The sequence below is a fragment of the Oryctolagus cuniculus genome, chromosome 8, assembly GCF_051225735.1.
Source record: "Oryctolagus cuniculus isolate XC-2025 breed Fujian yellow rabbit chromosome 8, ASM5122573v1, whole genome shotgun sequence".
NCBI classification, from domain to species: domain Eukaryota; kingdom Metazoa; phylum Chordata; class Mammalia; order Lagomorpha; family Leporidae; genus Oryctolagus; species Oryctolagus cuniculus.
Window position 1 is genome coordinate 104706203 of NC_142874.1, and position 21478 is coordinate 104727680.

At 37.8% G+C, this 21478-nt stretch overlaps 1 protein-coding gene and 1 long non-coding RNA gene across 9 annotated transcripts in view; one reads left to right on the top strand and one right to left on the bottom strand.

Moving 5' to 3' along the window:
- CCSER1 (coiled-coil serine rich protein 1) overlaps positions 1 to 21478 on the bottom strand; it is a 1433531-nt gene that overhangs the window by 1239822 nt on the left and 172231 nt on the right. For all 8 annotated transcript variants that reach the window (XM_002716991.6, XM_051819561.3, XM_089302625.1 and 5 more), the window contains exons 2-3: positions 12123 to 13487; positions 8104 to 8288 (exon numbers count right to left, since the gene is read on the bottom strand). In XM_002716991.6, the coding sequence (XP_002717037.3) occupies positions 8104 to 8288; positions 12123 to 13446 (1509 nt within the window). In that variant the 5' untranslated portion in view covers positions 13447 to 13487. The remainder of the gene's footprint in view (positions 1 to 8103; positions 8289 to 12122; positions 13488 to 21478) is intronic.
- LOC138843534 (uncharacterized) lies at positions 13686 to 19512 on the top strand. The gene is made up of 2 exons (XR_011378345.2): positions 13686 to 14157; positions 19126 to 19512. It is a non-coding gene; the product is annotated as an uncharacterized LOC138843534 (long non-coding RNA).

Below are 21478 nucleotides of genomic sequence, written 5' to 3' on the forward strand. Positions count from 1 at the left end.
TGTGCCACCTGGTAAGAGTTCTGACTTATTTGAATCTCCCCTGACAATAAACTTCACTGTGCTTCTCACTGACACATGAACTAATCATTCAGTAGTGCTGAAGACAACCAGCTGACTAGAAAAATCATCATTTTACAGGTAATTATAAAGCGCCTAAGAAAGGAAACATAAATTATCTCGGGTTGTATGTAATAAGCAAAATACAATGGAAGATATAAAGGAAGCGTTTCAGAGCAAACATTTAGCATTAGAGTGAAATAATGATTGACTTAAATGATAAGAGTAATTAAAATGACAGCTATTCTCAATTAGAAAATACTAATTTAACCAAAAGTATTATCACATAAGAATAATATGAAAATGTACATGAAATATTCATTTGTAAATCATATCTTTTTATGGTGACATTATAAATGAGATGCTTTGTTTCAATTTTTAAATTAGAGAAATATACTGTGAATAAAATATTTATATTTTATAAGCCATAATGCTCATGAATAGATATAATTCTTCATGATAACAATATTCTTGACCCTGGAAGTCAGAATTTGTTCTGCTCATTTATTTTTCTAAAGTTAATTTAATGTGTTACATTTAAATTTCAAAATAGAATAACAAAGAAAAATAAATCATCCTCATGATCCAACTATTAAAAGGTGAAAACTTCCTATCTCAGTGACTATCGCCTCAGAACAGAAACCTTCCTTAAGGTCGATTCTGTGCTACAGACGGTGCCTCTATTCAGGTGGTCAGAAATTAGTCATGGATCCTGCATCAACACTTAGCCTCTCTCACACCTGGAGCTGTGCCCTTCTCTGGGGTTAACTAAATAAGGAAGCAAGTGGTTTCTTCTTATAAAAAATTAAGAGATAAAGTTGATCCACTTAGAAATAAGATTATAGTCCAAGGGTAGATGGTAAGCAATCTTAGTTTTCTAATTTGTTAACTTTAAAGAGATATAAATTGTCTAAAGGTATCCTGGATTAGTGTGATTAAAGAAGTTTAACTTTCCTTTATTAATGCCTTTATTATTTTTTTGATGAATAATTAACAGAAATGTTATTCTCAATGAAGTTTTAAATATACATTAACCTTGCTATTGTTATGTCATGATTATTTATATTTCCAATGATATAATCACAAAGATAAAAAGGTAGGTGCTAAGCATACTCTCCTGTGAACAATATACAAATAAATAGTAATAATTTTGGTAATTCAATTCTATGTACTCAAGCTAACCATAAAGTCATTTCAGATTGAGTTATGTCCATGAATAAACTAATCACAATTTTTCACAACAGGAATCAAAATTGTGATAGCTTCTAAATAAAAATTATTCATCCCAAAAGAAAAAGTGAATGGAGTATTTTATCTAGTTCTGCTTTTAAAGACAACTCAGATTCTATAAACCTATAAGAAAGTAAGTTTTACAAAATAATTATGCAAGAAAGTTCCAAAATCTTCTGACCAAGAACTTAAATCTTTTCATTCATTCTCCAATTAATATCACAAACTTTAGACTACTTCTTGTTTTTGTTGTGTTCCAAGTCCACAACTACTACACTGAAATGACCCTGAAAACCACTGTATAAGGCTGATAATCCCAAATAAATCATGCCTATACTGTGTGAATGTCACAGTTGTGATGGCATCCTGGCCAAGGACTTAACATCAGCAAAACAGATCCTTATCAATCAATACATCATAGAGATATACAGATATTACATGCATAATGGAAATGTAAAAAAGGTGCATAACCACACCACATACAATGATTAAACTAGAATCCTGAATTCATATATGCAGGAACATCCATTACTACCTAATCAGTAATTCTACCTTTAATTCATTCATACTTATTAGTTGCCCATTTCTGCAACTGGCACTATACTAACCACTGGCAGGAAACTGTTTCTTTCATTTAAAAGACTGAAGTTCAACAGTTAATATGAGACATATGCAATCAACTATGTGCTAGGTCCTATACATGTGACACAACTTACAAGGACATTGAGAAGAAAATCTCATTCATTCCTAGAAAAATCTATACTAGAATAATGAACTAGAACTATTAATCTAAAATTAAGATGCCAGTTATCAATAAATGTAATTTCACATTTAATGAATGTTACTTGTGATATTCCTTCTTCAAATTTACAAGGATTGAAGAGAATGATTTGTGTGGCCTCATTTCCTTAAAACTATTAATGGTTTCCTTTGCTCATTAAATGTCCCGATAGCATGTAATAATATTTGCTTTAATTCCATTGACGGTGATTTACACCAAAAGCTACCATCATCATTCTAACCCACAAAGAGCCATTAAAATCTTTACATACTGGAAAGTCTCTCATAAAGAATTTCAGAGTTGGGGCAGGCATTTGGCACAGGCATTATCGACAACACTTGTGACACCAGCATCCTGTATCGAAGTGTCTGAGTTTGAGCCACAGTCCTGCCTCCTAGCTCAGCTTCCACCTAATGTGCACCCTGTGAAGCAGCAGGTTATGACTCAATACTTGGGTGTGGGAGAAGCGGACTGAGTTTCAGACTCTTGTGTTTACCCTGGATCCGCAACAGCTGTTATTGGCATTTGAAGAGTGAACCAGTGAATAAAAGATCTGTCTCCCTCTGCCTTTAAAATAAATTCTTAAAAAATTGTTTTAAGAATATCAGAATTGGGGCTGGCATGTGGTATAATGAGTTAAGCAGCCACCTGCAATGCCAGCATCCTCTATGGGTGCCAGTTCAAGTCCTTGCTGCTCCACTTCTGATCCAGCTCCCCGCTAATGAGTTTGAAAAAGCAGCCAAAGATGGCCCAAGTCCTTGGGTCCCTACCACCAATGTGGGAGACCTAGATGAAGCTCCTGGCTCTTGACTTCAGTCTAGTCCAGCCCTGGCTGTTGTGGCCATTTCGGGAGTGAACTAGTGGATGGAAGATCTCTCTGTTTCTGTCTCTCTCTGTCTAACTCTGCCTTTCAAATAAATAAAATAAATCTTTAAAAAAAGTATATCAGAACTAGGATGAAAAATTTCTTAAATCCTATCTCCTAATTATCATCTTTCCTTTTCTCTTTATCTAGAGCTTGAGCAACTTATGACACAAAATGCAAGTGTGAAGGTATGTGCACCAAATCAGGCCAGCAGAACTCTTTTGCCCAGCGTGTTGTAGAGCTGGAGTGTTTTCCAGCTGAGTTTCTGAACACTGATTCAGGAGATTTATCGTGACTTCTTTGCTTCCTGCCCCAGTGCCTCTCGGTATCCCTGCTCAGCATAAACAGCTGGGCCTCAGCGGTAAAAGTGAGCAAAAGGAACAAGCAAGTTAGGTAAACATTTAACAGTGTCAGCTGAGTGTGTGTGAGATAAAGAACATAAAATCAGGGAAATGGGAGTTCACACGCACATTTTAAACTTCTTAACTTGCTAATAAGAGTAACGTCTAAATCCGTTGTAGTGGGAAGATCATACACAACTCTCCTGTCTACCTATCTGGATTCTAAAGTTCTCAAAGGTTGTTTTCTTTCATGTTTACTTCTACAGAGTAGGTCTTAATAAATATTTACTGAAAGAAACTCCTAAGTGAATGAATGAATGAATGAATGAATTGTACTTTATGAAGGATAAGCTAATAATTGAGAAAACAGGACCCAGAAGAAAACTGAAGGCATAGTAAAGTAAATCTCACATAGCACATTGGCTTTCATTATTCAATTACTGTCAATAATTCCTAAATTCTGGATTTCACTATACTAAGAAATTTAAATATGACTTATGATGCTAATGATGTGCAAGCAACTACCTTTTTTACATCCAATATAAATCTGGTCTGTTCTTCTACCAAAGAAATCCACAGCTTATGTTTCCACTGTGCCATTCACAGTTTCCACACAAAGGCAGCAGGATGCCAAACTGCAAATGAGAGAAACTATGCTGTGTTGGAGTAAAACTGGCCATAAAATGAATGCTGTCAGAAGCACGCAGCACAGACGGTGCAGCACAACTCTGTGAATGTGCTTGCTCAGTCATCTAAAGACAGCACAACTTCCAAAACCAACTTTTTCATTTAATAAAAATAAATGCTTGTGATGGTAGTAAGAGTCCTGGAAGCAAGCGATAAAGTGAACTTAGTGCCTTTAAGAGTCACATCTGCAAGCTGTGAAGTAAGGAAGAGCACACATCCCAACTTCTGCTCACAGAGGAACACAGCCCTAAGTCTGTTCTCAACCACAATGAGCATAGTGAGCTGGGGCCCAGTATAACCGTGGGCAGGAAGGAGGAGGGAAGCAGGAAATCCCAGGTAATGAAAAGGACCGAGATGCCCTAAGTGTTTGGGAATACGATGGGCATTAGAACTCAACAAACACGTCTTGTCTACACGATGCAGACACAAGGAAAAGAATGTACTTCTTGGAGCCCTTTGTGTCTGCTTGGGGCCTTGTGATTAGGTCTGAACAGAAGTGAAATGATTCCCTCACAGGTCAGAGCATTTTATTGCCAGAATCAGTATCCCAGAGATCTCTGTCTTCTTCCACAGTGAAAGGCAGTGTTTGCCATGGAAGTTGCTCCAACAGCTTAGCTACACAAAGAGACACTGAGTGGATCCACCAGCATCCTCCACAGTGTACACACAGCCCGCCTGAGAAATAAATGCATGTTAAAATGTCACTTCTAATTGGCTCCTTTGTTATCACTTAGCCAGATTCATCCTGTCTCAACGTTCCTCCCTTGAATAATGTGCATCCTTCCTTTGTTCATCACATTATGAGCAGTAAATATCTTTTCAGAGCTGAAAATTCTCACAATTATTTTGGGTTAGAATTCACTGTGTAAAGCAGTTGAAGAAACCACGACAAGTCATTACATTTGTTCACTTATATATCACAGTCTGTAGAGAAAGTTCCTAGAAATGAAGAGCCCACTGCTAGAAATAAGTTTGTTGAGGCCGGCGCTGTGGCATAGTGGGTAAAGCCACCACTTGCAGTTTCATCATCCCATATGGGTGCTGGTTCAGTGCCCGGCTGCTCCACTTCCGATCCAGCTCTCTGTTATGGCCTGGGAAAGCAGTAGAAGATGGCCCAAGTTCTCGGGCCCCTACATCCACGTGGGAGACGTGGAAGAAGCTCCTAGCTCCTGACTTTTGATCAGTCCAGGTTCAGCAGTTGCAGCGATCTGGGGAGTCAAACAGCAGATGGAATACCTCTCTCTCTCTCGCTCTCTCTACCTCTCTCTACCTCTCTGTAACTCTGTCTTTCAAATAAATAAATAAGTCTTTTTTAAAAAAGAAGTGTTTGTTAGAATTTTTGGACAGTCCTAAGGAAAGTATCAAGTTACTCATCAAAGGAAAATGTGTCATAAGCTACAATTTCTTAAATATATAATCTAGATGCTTCACATATATCTATAATTACCTAATTGATTCTAGAATTTGTTACTTATATTGCTATAGGGTAAAAATACATTTCTTGTATTTTAAATTAACCATTATATGGTAAGAAAGAGAAGGATGAGATAAAAATTGTAAAATCCAAACGAAAACACTAAAATCATGAAGTAACTCTGGCAAGTCTCTTGGAAATTCAGAAGTGTCAGTATTTAAACAAGTTATCATCTGTGCGTCCACTGAACATGTGCAACATTTTAACAAGTTCCTCTTTCCAAGCTTGATAGTGTCCACCACACATGGCAGTGGTGTGATTCTGCCATCTAGTGGAAGCAATATAGCACTGCGGGAGCACTTTCAAAAATAAGGCCTCAAAGCACAAAAGTCACTTTTTTGTGTTTTGACATTTTAAGTTTTTAAATCTTAAAAGTGGATCTGATTCCCACATAGGAGACCTGGATGAATTTCTGGGCTCTTAACCTCAGTTTTGACCAGCCCTGACCATCCTGGCCACTTGGGGAGTAAACTAGCATGATACATCTTTGTCTTTCTGTATATGTGTGTGTGTGTCTCCTTCTCTGTCTCCATTTCAAGTAAATTTAAAAAAGTCTTTTTTAAAAAGTACATCTGAGAAAAGTGATTTTTATATTACAAGAAATGTTATTTACATTAAATATAATATGTAAATCACATAAGCTACATGGGCCACTGATGTGGCACAGCAGGTTAAGCCAACACCTGCAACACCAGCATCCAAAAAGAGCCTCTGCTTGAGTCCTGGCTGCTCCACTTCCAATTCGGCTTCCTGACAGTAAGCCTGGGAAAGCAGCAGAAGGTGGCCCAAGTACCTGGGCCCCTGTCACCATGTGGGAGACCTCAATGGAGTTACAGGCTTTAACTGGCCCAATCCAGGCTGTTTCAGCCATTTGGGGAATGAACCAGTAGATGAAAGATATCTCCCTCTCTCTCTACGCCCCCACCTCCATTTATCACTCTTTCAAATAAATAAGATACATCTTTTTTAAAAAAATAAGATACAAAAGAGTATATAATAGAGTTTATTTAACTTGGGGCAAGCTGAGAAAATAGGGGTCAGTGCTGTGGTGCAGCAGGTTAAAGCCCCAGTTTGAAATGCCAGCATCCCATATGGCCGCCGGTTCTAGTCCCGGCTCCTCCTCTTCTGATCCAGCTCTCTGCTATGGCCTGGAAAGGCAGCAGAAGATGGCCCAAGTGCTTGGGCCCCTGAATCCGAGTAGGAAACCTGGGAGAGCTTCTGGCTCCTGACCTCAGACTGGCTCAGTTCCAGCCTTTGTGGCCATTTGGGGAGTGAACTAGAGGATGGAAGACTCTCTCTGTAACTCTCTCAAATAAATAAAAATAAATCTTCAAAAAAAAACAACCTAACTATGAAAAAACAACAGAAGTGTTTTGAAGATTAATGTTTCCTAATACTTCATTAGCTCTAATTTTTAATGTTAATTTACTGGAAAATTTTTTAACATATTCTGCTATTTAGACAAAATTATCAGTCGCAACAATAAAATTTTCAATGCAAAATAAAACAAAAAGAAAAATGAGCTATCTATATGAACAAATGCATATACACAATCATTTCTTACTTTAAAGGAAATAAGATATTCATTATCATTTCTTGTTTTGCTGTTACTAATTTGCCCAGTATTAAGAAATGGTAATTCAGAATAAGAACTATAACTTCTATCTTCAAGCATGATAGTTCTGCTCCTTGTGGTGTTACTTCACTGTCTGGGAGAGGTCACCACAATACAATGATCAGTGCTCAATGACCTAATAGCTCTATTAAAAGCCTAATTATCTACAGTACATAGGTATATCGTGGTTGATTTATTTTTTAATCAGTTTTACACATGTCCACGGTTGGGTAAGTAACTAGGCAACTAGTGAGTAGACAGATAATTTTGAAGACACATTTTAATAGTTAAATTCATTGCTGACAAAGGACTTGTGTGAGAAAGTAAGCCAAACAAAGTCCAAAAGGCAAATTCACCCTGGTATTTGTGAGATCTGAGGACTTGTAGACCCCAGGTTGAGGTCTTCCCACCCTGAACTCCATCTGGTGATGTGAGGGAGCTTCACCAATGCCACCCCAGGACACGAGTGCGAGCTCCAACCCTATCTGCATACACAACCCCCATACACCACACTTTCACCCTCACCAGAAAACCAGGCTGGGCAGAGCCAGAATCTGGCTTCTTGGTTATCTCTAGTGTGTTCAAGGTCTGAGTATCACACCAGCTCCTCACCCTGTGTGTTGGGGCTCTTTGATAGGACAGCCACAGTAGGGTTTAGTAAAGGGTATAAGGATGGTACTGACATAAGCATGGTCTTCAAAAGGACGTTTTCTAGAGTAGCCGCAGGGTGGAGAGATAGTGTGAAATGATAGGGTCTAAAAGTCACATGATGATCACCACTGTTCTTAGCCTGTACGTCCCAGAGTGTTGCTCTGCAACAGAGAACATCAAACTTCCTGTGGAAGGAAGGAACTGAGGCCAGCTCTCACATCATGCTTCCGACCCACACACATCTCGTGTAAAACATCAGCCTCTCTGATTCGTGACATCAACTATGGAGACCAACTTGTCTTCAAGAATGAGGGTCTAGCCTTCGTCTGTGTCCATGTGGCAAACACAAGTACATGCCACAAAGGCACAGCATGATTTCATCACGCACATGTACAGACTTACCATGCTGTTCATTTTTGAAGATGAGGAGCCCGTTCTTTGCTTTCTCAAACTATGAACTTCTTCTGCATTTCCATCTTTGGGTTTCACAATCATCCGGCTACTCCCTGCGGTTCCTTCCGAGGATGACCGCAGCCGCCTCTCTATGAATCTCCCTTCGCGATAGGGACTGAGGCTGCTGGCAAGAACTATTAAAAGAAAAAGAAGTAAGTAAGAGTACTAGAAGACAGTTTTTATACATGTTCCATTGCAAAAGAATGGAAAACAGTGCCATTCGCAATTGTTTATTACCAGAAAAGCTTTAAATTTACAGAAAACTTGAGTTTTCTTAGTCACATATTCTTTCCGAAGCCTAAAATTGTTGGAGTTCTCCTGGGCTGCCTCACAGCTCACATTAGTCACAAAAACACAGCCTTCTTTCTTCCTTATTGTGTACAAAGTCTGACCATTCTCTGCTATCTCCACAACTAAGAGCCTGGGTCAAACCCAGCCTTGCTTGCCAGGGTTCTCACAATACTTCCTAAGATTCTTTCACCTCTGCCTACTCCCACCTACCTCACCACCTCCTTCCCCACCACAAAACCTAGTTTCTGCCCGGTAACCACAATAATATACTTACAGCACGGTGAGATGGCTGAAGTTCACACCTCAGGTCATAAATCTGATGTTTTCAAATGAGCTCCTCTTGTGATTCAGCTCTCACCCCTGCTCCGAGGGCTGCCCTGTTCACCTGTTCACTATTGCAACCCCATCTTCTGCTGCCCTCCCCTTCCTGTATCTTGCTAATGCCACACTGGATCTCGTGCTGTTCCTGGAGCATATCTGGCATGCTCCAGCCCCACAGCCTTCGACTCACCTATACCAAAACTTTGAAACATCTGTATCACTTACTCCCTGAGGTCCTTCAACTCATGGCTAACATGTTACCTTGAGTAGCAGCCAGCTCATCAAATTTAAAAATGCAAACAGCCACCTTCCCTTCTCTCTTCCTAACACTTCATTCTGCCTCACACTTGACCTCATCAGTTATCATCATCTCACGTGTATTTATTTGTATGTTTACTGTCGGAGTATCTGTGACCAGTAGAAAGCAAGCTTCATGATGTTAGGGATGATGTCTGCTTTGTATCCTTTCTGCTAACAACAGTGCTAAAACAACAAACACTTACAGAATAAATGACTGAACTGCTCTATTTAAGTTCATCTACCAGCTTAAAGGCTTTGGGTTGAAATTTATTGTTCCAAAACATAGCAGAGGTCTTAAAACAGTGTTTTAAGCAAAAAAATGAAAGTTATTTCTATTATTAATTGTGATATTAGTGTGTATCTAATACATTCAGATATGCATTAAGTACTAGCTTCAATGCTTTATAATATAAAATAAATTTTGAATTACAAATTAGTGTGTACAGCCACTCTTTCTTGCATAAAATACAATTACTTAATTGGTTTTAAAATTTTAAACTTCCAAACTGTAAAATTTGCAAAAGTAGCACATAAATATTCCCACAGAACAAAGGACAGTATACTATCATCTTTTCCTTGTTGATATCACCAAAAACAGGCAACGCACTGTCAAATCAGTGAAACTACTTTAATGTGTTCAATGGCTTACAGTTAGAATCACAACAGTAGATAAATTTTCACCAGGATAATTGGTAATTCCCTACTTTCCATAGAGATAAAAATACATAGTATTCAATTAGACATTGAAAAAAGTTGTCATTGTTAAATAAGATTAGATTTATCAGGAAAACAGCATTTCTACCTTTCCTGTGTGTCGTGTCTATAAAAAAGAAGTCCACTCTGAGGTCCTTCATTTGCTAAAAATATGACCTTTTAAAGTTACTTAACTTAATAATAAACTGTCATAAACTACCACATAAAAATTTTGTGAGGATTAAAATGAAATAGAGCATGCAAATTTCTTAGCACATTAGTTACATTTAGTGTACACTTTAAAAAGGTAACCACAACCATCATCATCATTATCATTCTCATTATTATATTTTAGTTATTTGTAGATATAACAAATCAAGAGTATGGACATGGCAATCAAGTTAAAAAAAAAGAAAAAAGTAACAAGGTGCATAACAGTGATTGTGTATCAATACACAAAATATTTTAAGACATCTGGGAAATGAATTCTTGCATTTAAAACTTGAAAACGGCCATCAGCATAGATGGACTACTTATATAAATCACATAATTCTATGATTCTTGATATTCTTCCACTTAACTTATTTTGAATTCTATTTACTAGTTAAGGTAAGAATATATAATACAGCATAATGGTTAAGAACCTGAGCTTTGGATTCCCATAGTTACAATTAAGCTATGCTACTTGCCAGCTGGATGAAACTGTGGGCTTAGATCACACTTGTGAATAAAGGAAACATTCTACCCTACCTCATGGAATTAGTATGCTAGTCAATTACTAATTCACTTTGTGACTTAGAACATGTAACTTATCTGTGCTCCAATTTTCTTGCCTGCAAAATAGCTTATAATAATAGTAGTGATTTCACTCTTAAAAAAAAAAAAAAGGTTTATTTTATTTTAAAGAAAAGTTAAAGAAAAAGAGGTCTTCAATCTGCTGGTTCATTCCCCATCTGGCCATAACAGCCAAACTGGCCAAAGCCAGGAGCTTCTGGGTCTCTCACATGGATTCAGGGACCCAGCACTTGAGCCATCTTCACTACTAACCCAGACACATAATCAGGGAGCTTGATCCAATGTAGAGCAGTCGAATCTAGGCAGCAGCTTAACACTGCTATGCCACAGTGCTGGCCCCAACTTCAGTCATTTTAAAAAAAAATATTTTTTATTTATTCAAAAGGCAGAGTTATAGAGAAAGAGAGAGAGAGAATCTTCAATCTGCTGATTCACTCCCTCAATGGCCACAACAGCCAGTGTTGTGCTATGCTGAAGCCAAAGGCCTGGAGTTTCTTCCAAGTCTCTCAGGTACCCAAATACTTGGGCCATCGTCCACTGTTTTTTCAGGCCATTAAAAGGGAGCTGCATCTGAAGTGGAGCAGCCAGGTCTCAAATCAGCTCTCATATGGGATGCTGGCATTGCTATGCCACAATACCAGTCCTAATTTCAGTCATTTTTTAAATTAATGTGTGCAAAGTACAAGAAAAGTATTTGGGATACAGTGATCATTTTCAGTATTAGGATAATTACCATTAGTAGTAGTAGTAGTAGTTATAGCAGCAGTAACATAACAACAATTGCTAGCAGTAATGGTATCAAAGAATTAAAAATAATATCTAATAAAGCCCAGGAGATAATATACATTCAAAAGTTTGCTTGAACTGAATTTTATGTTAAATAACAGAATTTTCTTGAGCCAGACTGGAATGATTGGTGCACACACTTTTTTTTTTTTTTTTTTTTTTTTTACACAACAAGGTTTGATGTCCTGGATTATACATCTATACATCTAGTTCATTTCAGTGGCAGGGCTACTAGAAGCAGGCAGGGCCTTTAGGCTCCAAAGGACAGGATTTTTAAATCTTGAAATTCTTTGTATCAATAGAAAGGAACTGTTTATGCTGATGCACAGATCTTGGTCAGTAATGAAACCACTGTTAACACAGGAAATAGAACTTAAATTATACAAATTATTTTTATGGTGATTTTGGCTGCAATATATCCATTTCATTAAGAAATACAGATACTTTCATAATGAACTCTAAAAATGGTAGTTCTTATTTTAGATAAACCCACACTGCAAATAGAAGTAGTTTCCTTCTACTTTCTTCTCAGAGTCAGAGTCCCAGTAACACAACAAGCAAACTAAACAATGTTACTGAATTATAATTTCAGCATAACACAATTGAGGCAAGTTCAAAACCAAGTTGCATAAAAGTTTAAACTAAATTCTAAATACGAATGAATCTAGGTGGTGAAAAACAAGGCAAGTGTGCTTGCTATTCATGAGATGGAGGATGACAATAGAATACATTACAATGAAAATCATTTCATAAAACTTATTTTACAAAGAAAATCAGCATACCTTTGGCAGTATTTGCTTCATATCCATATGACGTTTTGTTAAAAATATGATGATCACCAGAGGAGGGTATTATCTTTGAATCGGAAATAGGATGGATCCCTTTAACACGTTCAGCTATTGCTTTATGTTGCTCATAGAAGCCCCGTTTCCTTGGGGAGCTTGTGCCCAGCATTGCCTCCCCATTGTGTAACACCATATTGTCCTCTCTAAGCGTATCTGCGGGTAGACGAGTCTCTGAGTTGCTCACATTCCTACCGCGCAATTCAGTGACCTGCAATAACACTTCTTTCTGACTAGCAGCAGAGGTTTCAGGTAACGACTGAGATTCAATGCCACACCGACCCTCTAACCTGTATTTCCCAGGAGACAAACTCGCACAGGGAACTGTTCCCGTGAGTTCTACTGCTGTCTTTGTAACAGCAGCGGGATTGGGAGAGAACTGAGAGGTAGACTCATTGTGGTCAGAGTTGTCACAGTGGGATGCCAGGCTTCCACTTTTAGGAAATACGTCCGCTTCAGACACGGAATCTTCAGTCAAGGCCAAAAATTCTGAAGGTGTCTGAGCTGTGGTGAGATCAGCAGAAAGCAAAGGAGACTGTAAAGAGCTTCCTGCCTGTTCTGTGACATCCAAAGAACAAGATGGAGACGCTCTTCCTAACACAGGTTCTCTCTCTTGGAACTCCGTAATCTCCAAAGAGAATTCAGGCTGCTGAACCAAAGAAACGGATTGGCTCTGTGGAACCGGCTTAGAAAATCTGTAGTGCGATGAAAAAGACTTGGGGAGCAGCTTCCTGGTTGACTGCTTAACAGAACGTCGAGTCTGTTCTTCCGTAAACCCCGAATCATCCCCTTCGCTTTTGCCAGAACTTAGACAATTTATAAAGACATTCTTATTAGTTGAGTGCTCCTTTTCACGTTCAAAATCCTCTGTCAAAGATCTTGTTATCTTCTTATTTCGTGAACTATTAAAACCCACAGAATGTCTTCCCCTGGTTTTAATATGGTCGTCTAAACTCAGTTTCTGCATGTTGCTGTGGCCAGGTTGAGCACCATTTGAAATACTAAGGCTCTGGTTGGCAGGTTCTTGCTTAGGTTCACTCCCCTTCTTGTGGTGGAAACTAATGGAAGGAGCACGGAATATGCTTCTGCGTTTCCCTGTGCTTCCTGAGCTTGAGTTTGTGCTGGAAGGAGAGGAACTGTGCACACCAACTGTATTGCTAGAAGAGGGTGAAGAAGGAAGAGAATCATTTCTTCTGCTAATACTCCTTCTGAATATTGGCAACCGGGAAACCAGGGTAGATCTTCTAGATCCTGAGTCCCCCATTGGGACCCCCAGGCTTGCACTGTGATATCCAACTTCGAAGCCTGAGAACAGTTAAAACAAAAAGACATTAGACTAAATTGTAAATAAGGTATGTTAACAACAAATCATTATTTTTAAGACATAGAGCAGCATTTGGTTAATATTAAAACAATAAATATTTTAGACTTAATAGAGATGTTTTGAATTGGTAAGCTTAGAGCATATGCTTATTATGATCTAATAATTTGCATGGAAATTTTGCAATAGTGCAAAAACATCAAGATTAGCAAAATATTTAAATTTTATTTAAAAGTGTTAGGTTTGGGGACACAAGATCATTCTTTGAGACCCAGCCTTACTATTCACAATTGGTTCTACTATTTGGTAAACGGCTGAATCATAACTTACTGTGCTTGTTTATTTAGATGTAACAGGCATGAGACAGCCAGGATCACTGCCCTCCTGCAAACACCCTGCCAGCAGCACTGTTTTATAACACATGACTCAGCCAGTCCCAGACACTCAACAGAACCACACATCAGACAAGAGTATGGCGTAAGACTAAGATCTCCAGTCATTGAACAACTAACGGGCACAGATTCTTCTCCTTGGAGTTTGAAGTTAGTTAAGAGAAGAAACTACGTCAAAAAGGCTATAGAATAGGGATTTAAACAAATTGAACTTCAGAAAGAACTGTGCTGCTATGTATTGAAGAAGAGACTTGAATGAAAGGTAAGTGAACTGATAATCAGGAGAGAAGTGAGAATTCAGACTGAGAGATTCAGAATCATAGACCAAATATGAACCTAATTAAGGTCAGTATACCCAGGGTACTGATGATGAATGGGCAGAGGAGAAGGCGGCAGCTACAGTTCATCAGCAGACACACCCAGTGCTTTCCCACTGTCTCTTTTATGCTTACAGCTCCAGAAAGTAACATTGTTATGGGCACTTTGCAGAAGAACAGAACTTGCCTAATGCTACACTCCTGCTTGCTGTTTGGGGCCCAGACATGGGTCCACTGAGGGAGTCTCAGTTGTACAGCTACTCATACTACCATGCTGTGGTATTCAAGTGATTTTTACAATATACCTTGATTTGGGTTCCTATTTTTTTTTTTCTTTATTTTTAAACTGCACTTAAGCCTTTAACTTCATGGTCCACTCACCATTTGAATCACACTCTGTTTTATTTGTTGGTTTTTGAAACCAAAACTACCTAACTAAACAGTAAGAAATACGATATGAACTTATGAACCCTTCATTTTATCTTTCCCATGATATGCAAATTGATCAAGTAAATTACTGTCATTTCCTTGAAGAAGTATCTAACAAAAATGGAAAGTGCTTCAAGAATGCATCCATAAATAGTTTAAATTTTGCTCCAAATCTTATAAAACTTGAGATTTGCATTATAATATTTTATTGATGATTTATTATAACCATTGAATTTTAATTAAATTTTAAAATTTAATTTAACTGGCAAATGATAGTTGTATATATTTCCTAGATACAATGCAATGTTTTTATAAATCTTTACATTGTAGAAAAAATACATCAATTAATTAACACTTCCATCACCTTACACACTTTTTTTGTTGCTGTTCATGTTGTCAGAAATGACAGAATTTCTTTTTTTAAGGTAGAATAGTATGTTTTCCATTGTGTAAATGTGCATTTTTAAAATTAATTTAGCTGTCGATGGGCACTTGAGTTCATATCATACCTTGGCTCTTAGGAATTCTGCTACAGAGATCTGGAAGTGCAGATATTTCTTTAACATTGACTTCAATTCCCTTGGCTATACATATAGAAGTAAAAATGATAATTCTATTTCTGGTTCTTTAAGGAACTTCCATATTGTTTTCCATATCAGCTGTATTAATTTACATTCCCAACAGAATTTCCCTTCTTGTCCCATGAATTTGAATTTATATCATTCTATATGTGAGCCATTCCTAAAGCATCAGTTTTCTGTAAGTCTTTGGTTGAAGAAAATTTAAAATATAACCAGACAGTTTAGCTCTTGAAATTTTACTAATTAAAATGTCTTTTTCCTCAGATGTAAGATTTTTCCAAGGTAGATACAACAAATAATACTTTTTTGCATTATTTTATTCTAAATGTTTTCATTAACATCATTCTTACTATTTTTTCATTTATATACAAGCCCATTGAAGAATTCTGCTCTAATGAGAATATTATCAACCATAATGATTGAGAGCAGGCAGTGAACCTATGTACTTCAAAGCATTAATGTCAAGGTATTGCCTATCATTACTAGAATGTCTTCAAAGTTTATGTATATTGAAATATTCCTTACACAATTATTTTCATCAGCATTAAAAATTTAAAAAAATGACTCTGCTCTATTTGTCCTTAGCAAGTATTCAAAGGCTTTAACCAAAGAAAATATCTCCAGAAAAAAAAAATATGCCAATCACTGTTCTTCCTAAATGCTTAATGGAAACCATCAGACTTCCATTGGGTACAAATACTAAACTTAGGACAGATATATCTGTCCTAATTTCTTTAGTATAAACATGATAGATATGAGGAGACATGTACACACTAAATGGGATGACCTGGAGTAAATATAAAATCAGAGATAAGACCTCTTACTCCTAGTGAGAGCTTTCCAGATAAATGAGGGAAAGATAAAATATCTGCAGTCACTGTATCAGAATCATTCACATTCTGGGGTAGGTGTATGGCATCGCGGTTGAGATGCCCACATGCCACGTGCAGTACCTGGGTTAAATACTCGCCGCAGGCTCCTGTCTCCTGCTTCCTGCTAATGCAGACTCTGGAAGGCAGCAGGTGACAGCTGAAGTAACTGAATTCCTGCCACCCAGGCAGGGGACCTGCACTGAGGTCACAGCTACCAGCTTCAGCCTGACTGCACTCCAGCTATTGGAGTGATTTCACGCATGAATCAGTGCATGGGAGCTCTGTCTGTTTCTCTCATCCTTGGCTTTTCAAATCAACTAAAAAAATAATTCAAAGAATTATCTAGCTTCCATAGAAAGATTTTTCAATGCCTGAATGCTATCTACATTTTCTGATTCTACATTTCTCTGCACACTTCATTCTCCACTTACAATGACAGTAGCCATTTTGAGGTCTTTTGCAGAGCTGGGTCCATCTTTATTGTGGGACCCCTCCTCCTGTAACATTGCTTTACACACACATCTCTGACAGCCTCTTCCGTTTAGGACCTAGTACTCCTCTTCCCAAATATCAGCCTACATGGTCAGCATCTGTTTATGAGTATTTTTACAACTCTACTCTTTTATATTCAGCTTTTTTTTTTTTTTTTAATTTTTTCTACCTACTTTATTTGAAAGGCAGAGATACAGACAGGCTGATACCTCCTATCCACTGGTTCACTCCCCAAATGCCTGCAATAGCTGGGGCTGGACTTGGCCAAAACCAGGAACTGGGAACTCAATCTATGTCTCCCACACAGGCAACAGGGACCCTAACACTGGAGCCATCATCTGCTGCCTCCACGAGTGCACACTGGCAGGAAGCTGGGATTAGCAGTGGAGCTCAGGCTTGAACCCAGGCATCTAATACCGAATCTACGCTCCCCAGTGGCTTAACTGCCAGGCCAAATGCCCACTCCCATCTTCAGCTTCTTTTTTTATTTAATAAATATAAATTTACAAAGTACAACTTTTGCATTGTTGTGGCTTTTTCCCCCCATAACCTCACTCCCACCCGCAACCATCCCATCTTCCACTCCCTCTCCCATCCCATTCTTCATCAAGATTCATTTTCAATTATCTTTATACACAGAAGATCAACTTAGCAAATACTAAGTAAAGATTTCAACAGACTCACCCACACAGACACACAAGGTATAGAGTACTGTTTGACTAGTAGTTGTACCGTTAATTCTCATAGTACAACACAGCTTCTTAATGGCCATGGCCATCTCTGCATTGGTTTGATCTCCCAATAACTAATGAAATGTAAAATTATTACCTATAGAGTAAATGGAATTCAGAAAATAAAAACTTAACTGGGTTTACCAAGGTTTCAAACATAAACACATCTTTTGTATCACTGTTATGAATAAATTTTGTAATCAAGGTTCAGTATACTGAATTATAGCATTTATGGATTCATAAGTCTAATAAAAAGCTTTTAAAACTACAATAAAGTTCAATGACCTGAAATTTTCTAATAACTACTTTTAAACATTATGAAAAATCATATTGAAAAAATTGAAACAATATGTTACCATATCAACTTCAATAATTCCTGGAAGATAAATCTAAAGACATTACAATATGTTAATATCACTTTTCCTTATTATACTGTCATTATAAGAGGAAGAATTGCCTTTACTTTCTTTGCAAATATTATTTATACATTCACATGCATTTATAAAATTAAAGGTAACACAAAATAAAGATATTTTATCACATTTCCTCATTATGAAGTCAATCACTTTAATCACAATACTATTTAAAAATTTACAGGTTAAATTATACATATCCATTGTACAGAGGCCGCTACTGCCATAAACATTTTCTTCAAAAACAAAAACCAATTCATTACATAAGACTGTGTTCTACTTAACCTTTAATGCTAACTAACCAAAAGAGCAGCAGACAGCACTACCACACAGGCGCACATTGCCCTTATTAAAAGAGGTATAAAAATCAGTTCTATGTCTCCTAAATTTATGATGGACACCTAAAGAAACAGTATTCTTTTTGTCTTTAGTGCCAGTGTTTAACAAAAAGCCCCAATAAAGTACTTTAGTCAATGGTCTATACAACCTTAGCAAACACAATCCTTACTACTCTTAACAAACAAACACCATAAGTTGATAAATTCTATATAAAATTAGAGTCAAATACCTAATTACTTGCTGTGGTTGAGAAAGTTAAAAGTAAAAGTGTTTGTACTTATCATATATTTACATAAAATCAGAGTAAAGGCAAAATGCATTAAATAATTAAGACATTGAAATTAAATAAATAATAACTAAGATATTGGAAATTACCCCTCTCCCATGATTTCAAATGCATTAAACAAAGACATAAAAGAATAATGCAAGGTTTTAGAGATTTGTCATCTCAGAAATGTATTACAAAAAAAAAAAAAAGAAAAGAAAAGAAAGAAATGTATTACTATGGCCGGCGCCGCGGCTCACTAGGCTAATCCTCTGCCTTGCGGCACCGGAACACCGGGTTCTAGTCCCGGTCAGGGCGCCGGATTCTGTCCCGGTTGCCCCTCTTCCAGGCCAGCTCTCTGCTATGGCCCGGGAGTGCAGTGGAGGATGGCCCAAGTCCTTGGGCCCTGCACACACATGGGAGACCAGGAGAAGCACCTGGCTCCTGCCTTCGGATCAGCGCAGTGTGCCGGCCGCAGTGCGCTGGCTGCGGTGGCCATTGGAGGGTGAACCAACGGCAAAAAGGAAGACCTTTCTCTCTCTCTCTCTCACTGTCCACTCTGCCTGTCAAAAAAAAAGAAAAGAAATGTATTACTATGTACACAAATAGGTATATCGGTTAATGAAGGAAAACAAAATAAAATTAGACCACCTCCAATTATTTCTTTTGTTCTCACTTTTTCAAATATTTTCCTGGAATTTGGACACCACTCCTGTTTTTTTTACTATGGATGAAGACGACTTGATGGCCCACATTTGAGATAATTTGAGTATTTTTGTCTCTCTTCCAAGACAGGTAATGTTTTATGGCAAAAACAAAAGAAATCCTATTGACTAAAAAAATTGTGGCATTGAGGATGGGCCTGTGGCTTAGCAGGCTAAGCCTCCGCCTGGGGAACTGGCATCCTATACAGACACTGGTTCGAGTCCCAGCTGCTCCTCTTCCGATCCAACTCTCTGCTGTGGCCTGGGAAAGCAGTTGAAGATGGCCCAAGTCCTTAGGCCCCTGCAACCCACATGGGAGACCTGCAAGAAGCTTCTGGCTCATGGCTTCAGATCAGAGTAGCTCCAGCCATTGTGGCCATTTGAGGAGTGAACCGGCGGATGGAAGACCTTTGTCTCTGTCTCTCCCTCTCTATGTCTACAACTCTTTCAAATAAATAAATATTTAAAAAAAAACTGTGGTTTTAAGTACAAGCTCTGCCATTTACAAGTTGTATGGACTAGAACACTGATAATGATTATTTCATAGGTTTTTTTTTTTTTTTTTAATGAATGGGAACGCACTAATCAAAAAGGAACTAACACTGCCTGCACACAGATTTGTAGCTTCTTCCTTCTCTGATTAAATATTCAGGCAAGTGGTTCATGGGAATGCAATGGATACAGTGATTATGAAAATGATCTACTTACCAAATCCTATGCACCAGCCACTCTCTTTAAAAACAACACCTAAAGGGGCTGGCGCTGCGGCATAGCAGGTAAAGCCGCCACCTATAGTGTTGGCATCCCATATGGGCACCAGTTCAGTGTCCCAGCTGCTCCACTTCTGATCCAGCTCTCTGCTATTGCCTGGGAAAGCAGTGGAAGATGGCCCAAGTCCTTGGGCCCCTGCACCCAAGTGGGAGACCTGGAAGAAGCTCCTGGCTTCGGATCGGCATAGCTCCGGCCATTGCAGCCAACTGGGAAGTGAATCAGTGGATGAAGACCTTTCTTTCTCTCTCTGCCTCTACTTCTCTCTGTAACTGTGACTTTCAAATAAATAAATAAATCTGAGGACAATGTTCTCATCCCCTATGATGAAGCTCCCCTAAGTTTACAGTTTTGTTGGAATTTAAAACAAACGACCAATATTTGAAGTGTTTGTGAGAAATGTCACATAGGTCAAACCTGACCCCAGGCCTGGTATTTCTCATAAAAAAAAATTTCAGAAAATAACTTGGTTGAGCTCAAACGCCCACAATAAAAAAAAAAAAAAAAAAAAAAAAAAAAAAAACCCTTTTACTATACATTGTGAAAATGAAAGAAGAAAATTCACAAAAACCAAATACTCTTGGTAAAACTTTTCAACATTAAGAAAGTGTTGGCAGAACATAATATTCAAGCATATCAAAGTATATTAATCAATTTCTACCAAAACGAAGGAGAATAGCTTAAAGAAAAATTCCCAATCTTATCTAATTATGTCCTTTAACCCTGACGTAAGGAGGCCCAGACCTGTGCACCTCTTAGGGGTGTAGGGATTATCTGGAAAGGCCATGCTATTTATACCCCCAACATCCTTCTAACTATCTTGTAATTTATCGTTAAATGCATTTCAATATGTTTTATTGTTTCCTCACAAATTAATGGAGACGTAATGCAGGCACTGCTAACAAATAAATCACTTCCAAAACACTGACAAGGGCCATTTCTGCTGGTAGCCTCAGTGAGTGTAATATGAGATACATTAAACAGACAATTGATCAGAACCAGGTGGTGATCAGTCACAGGGAAAAGAAGGAGACTGTCAGCCTAAGGTGGAAAGAGCCAGAAATTATAGCATTGATTGGCTATGCTTAATTAACAATTCATTAAATTTGAACATAAGCTAGCCATATTGAACACATTAAGTTGGTCTCAAAAAACGAACATAAGAAACAAATAATTGCTTATCTAAGAAATGTCTGCCTTGGAGTCACTCCTAAAAATGATTTGATCATAAAGATGGAATACAAACAGAGCCAGGATAGATTAGATTGGTATAAATCAATCTCACAGTTAAAAGGAAAAGGAAGGCACGTTGTGCAGAATTAGCATGATAATGGGGACACTTATGATAGGAAAGGATAATACATTTCATAGAAATTATTCTAGCAAGATTTAGGGAAGATGAGTTTCTTGTCTGAATTAATGGGGTACAGGGGCCGTGACAGTCATATATTTATAAAGCCATGAAATCTTGACACCCAGGTAGATATATGATCAGACACTAAACAGAGACAGCACAGAGAAAAAAGAAATAAAGAGAGAAAGAATGTTTACCCTAGGGATGAGAAAGTAGTTATTCGTGAAAGAAGTCTAAAAGCCCTATCTACCCAGGCTTAGATAAACAATAACAATTTATGTTTTAAATGTTATATAATTAGTATTCTGAGATTTATAA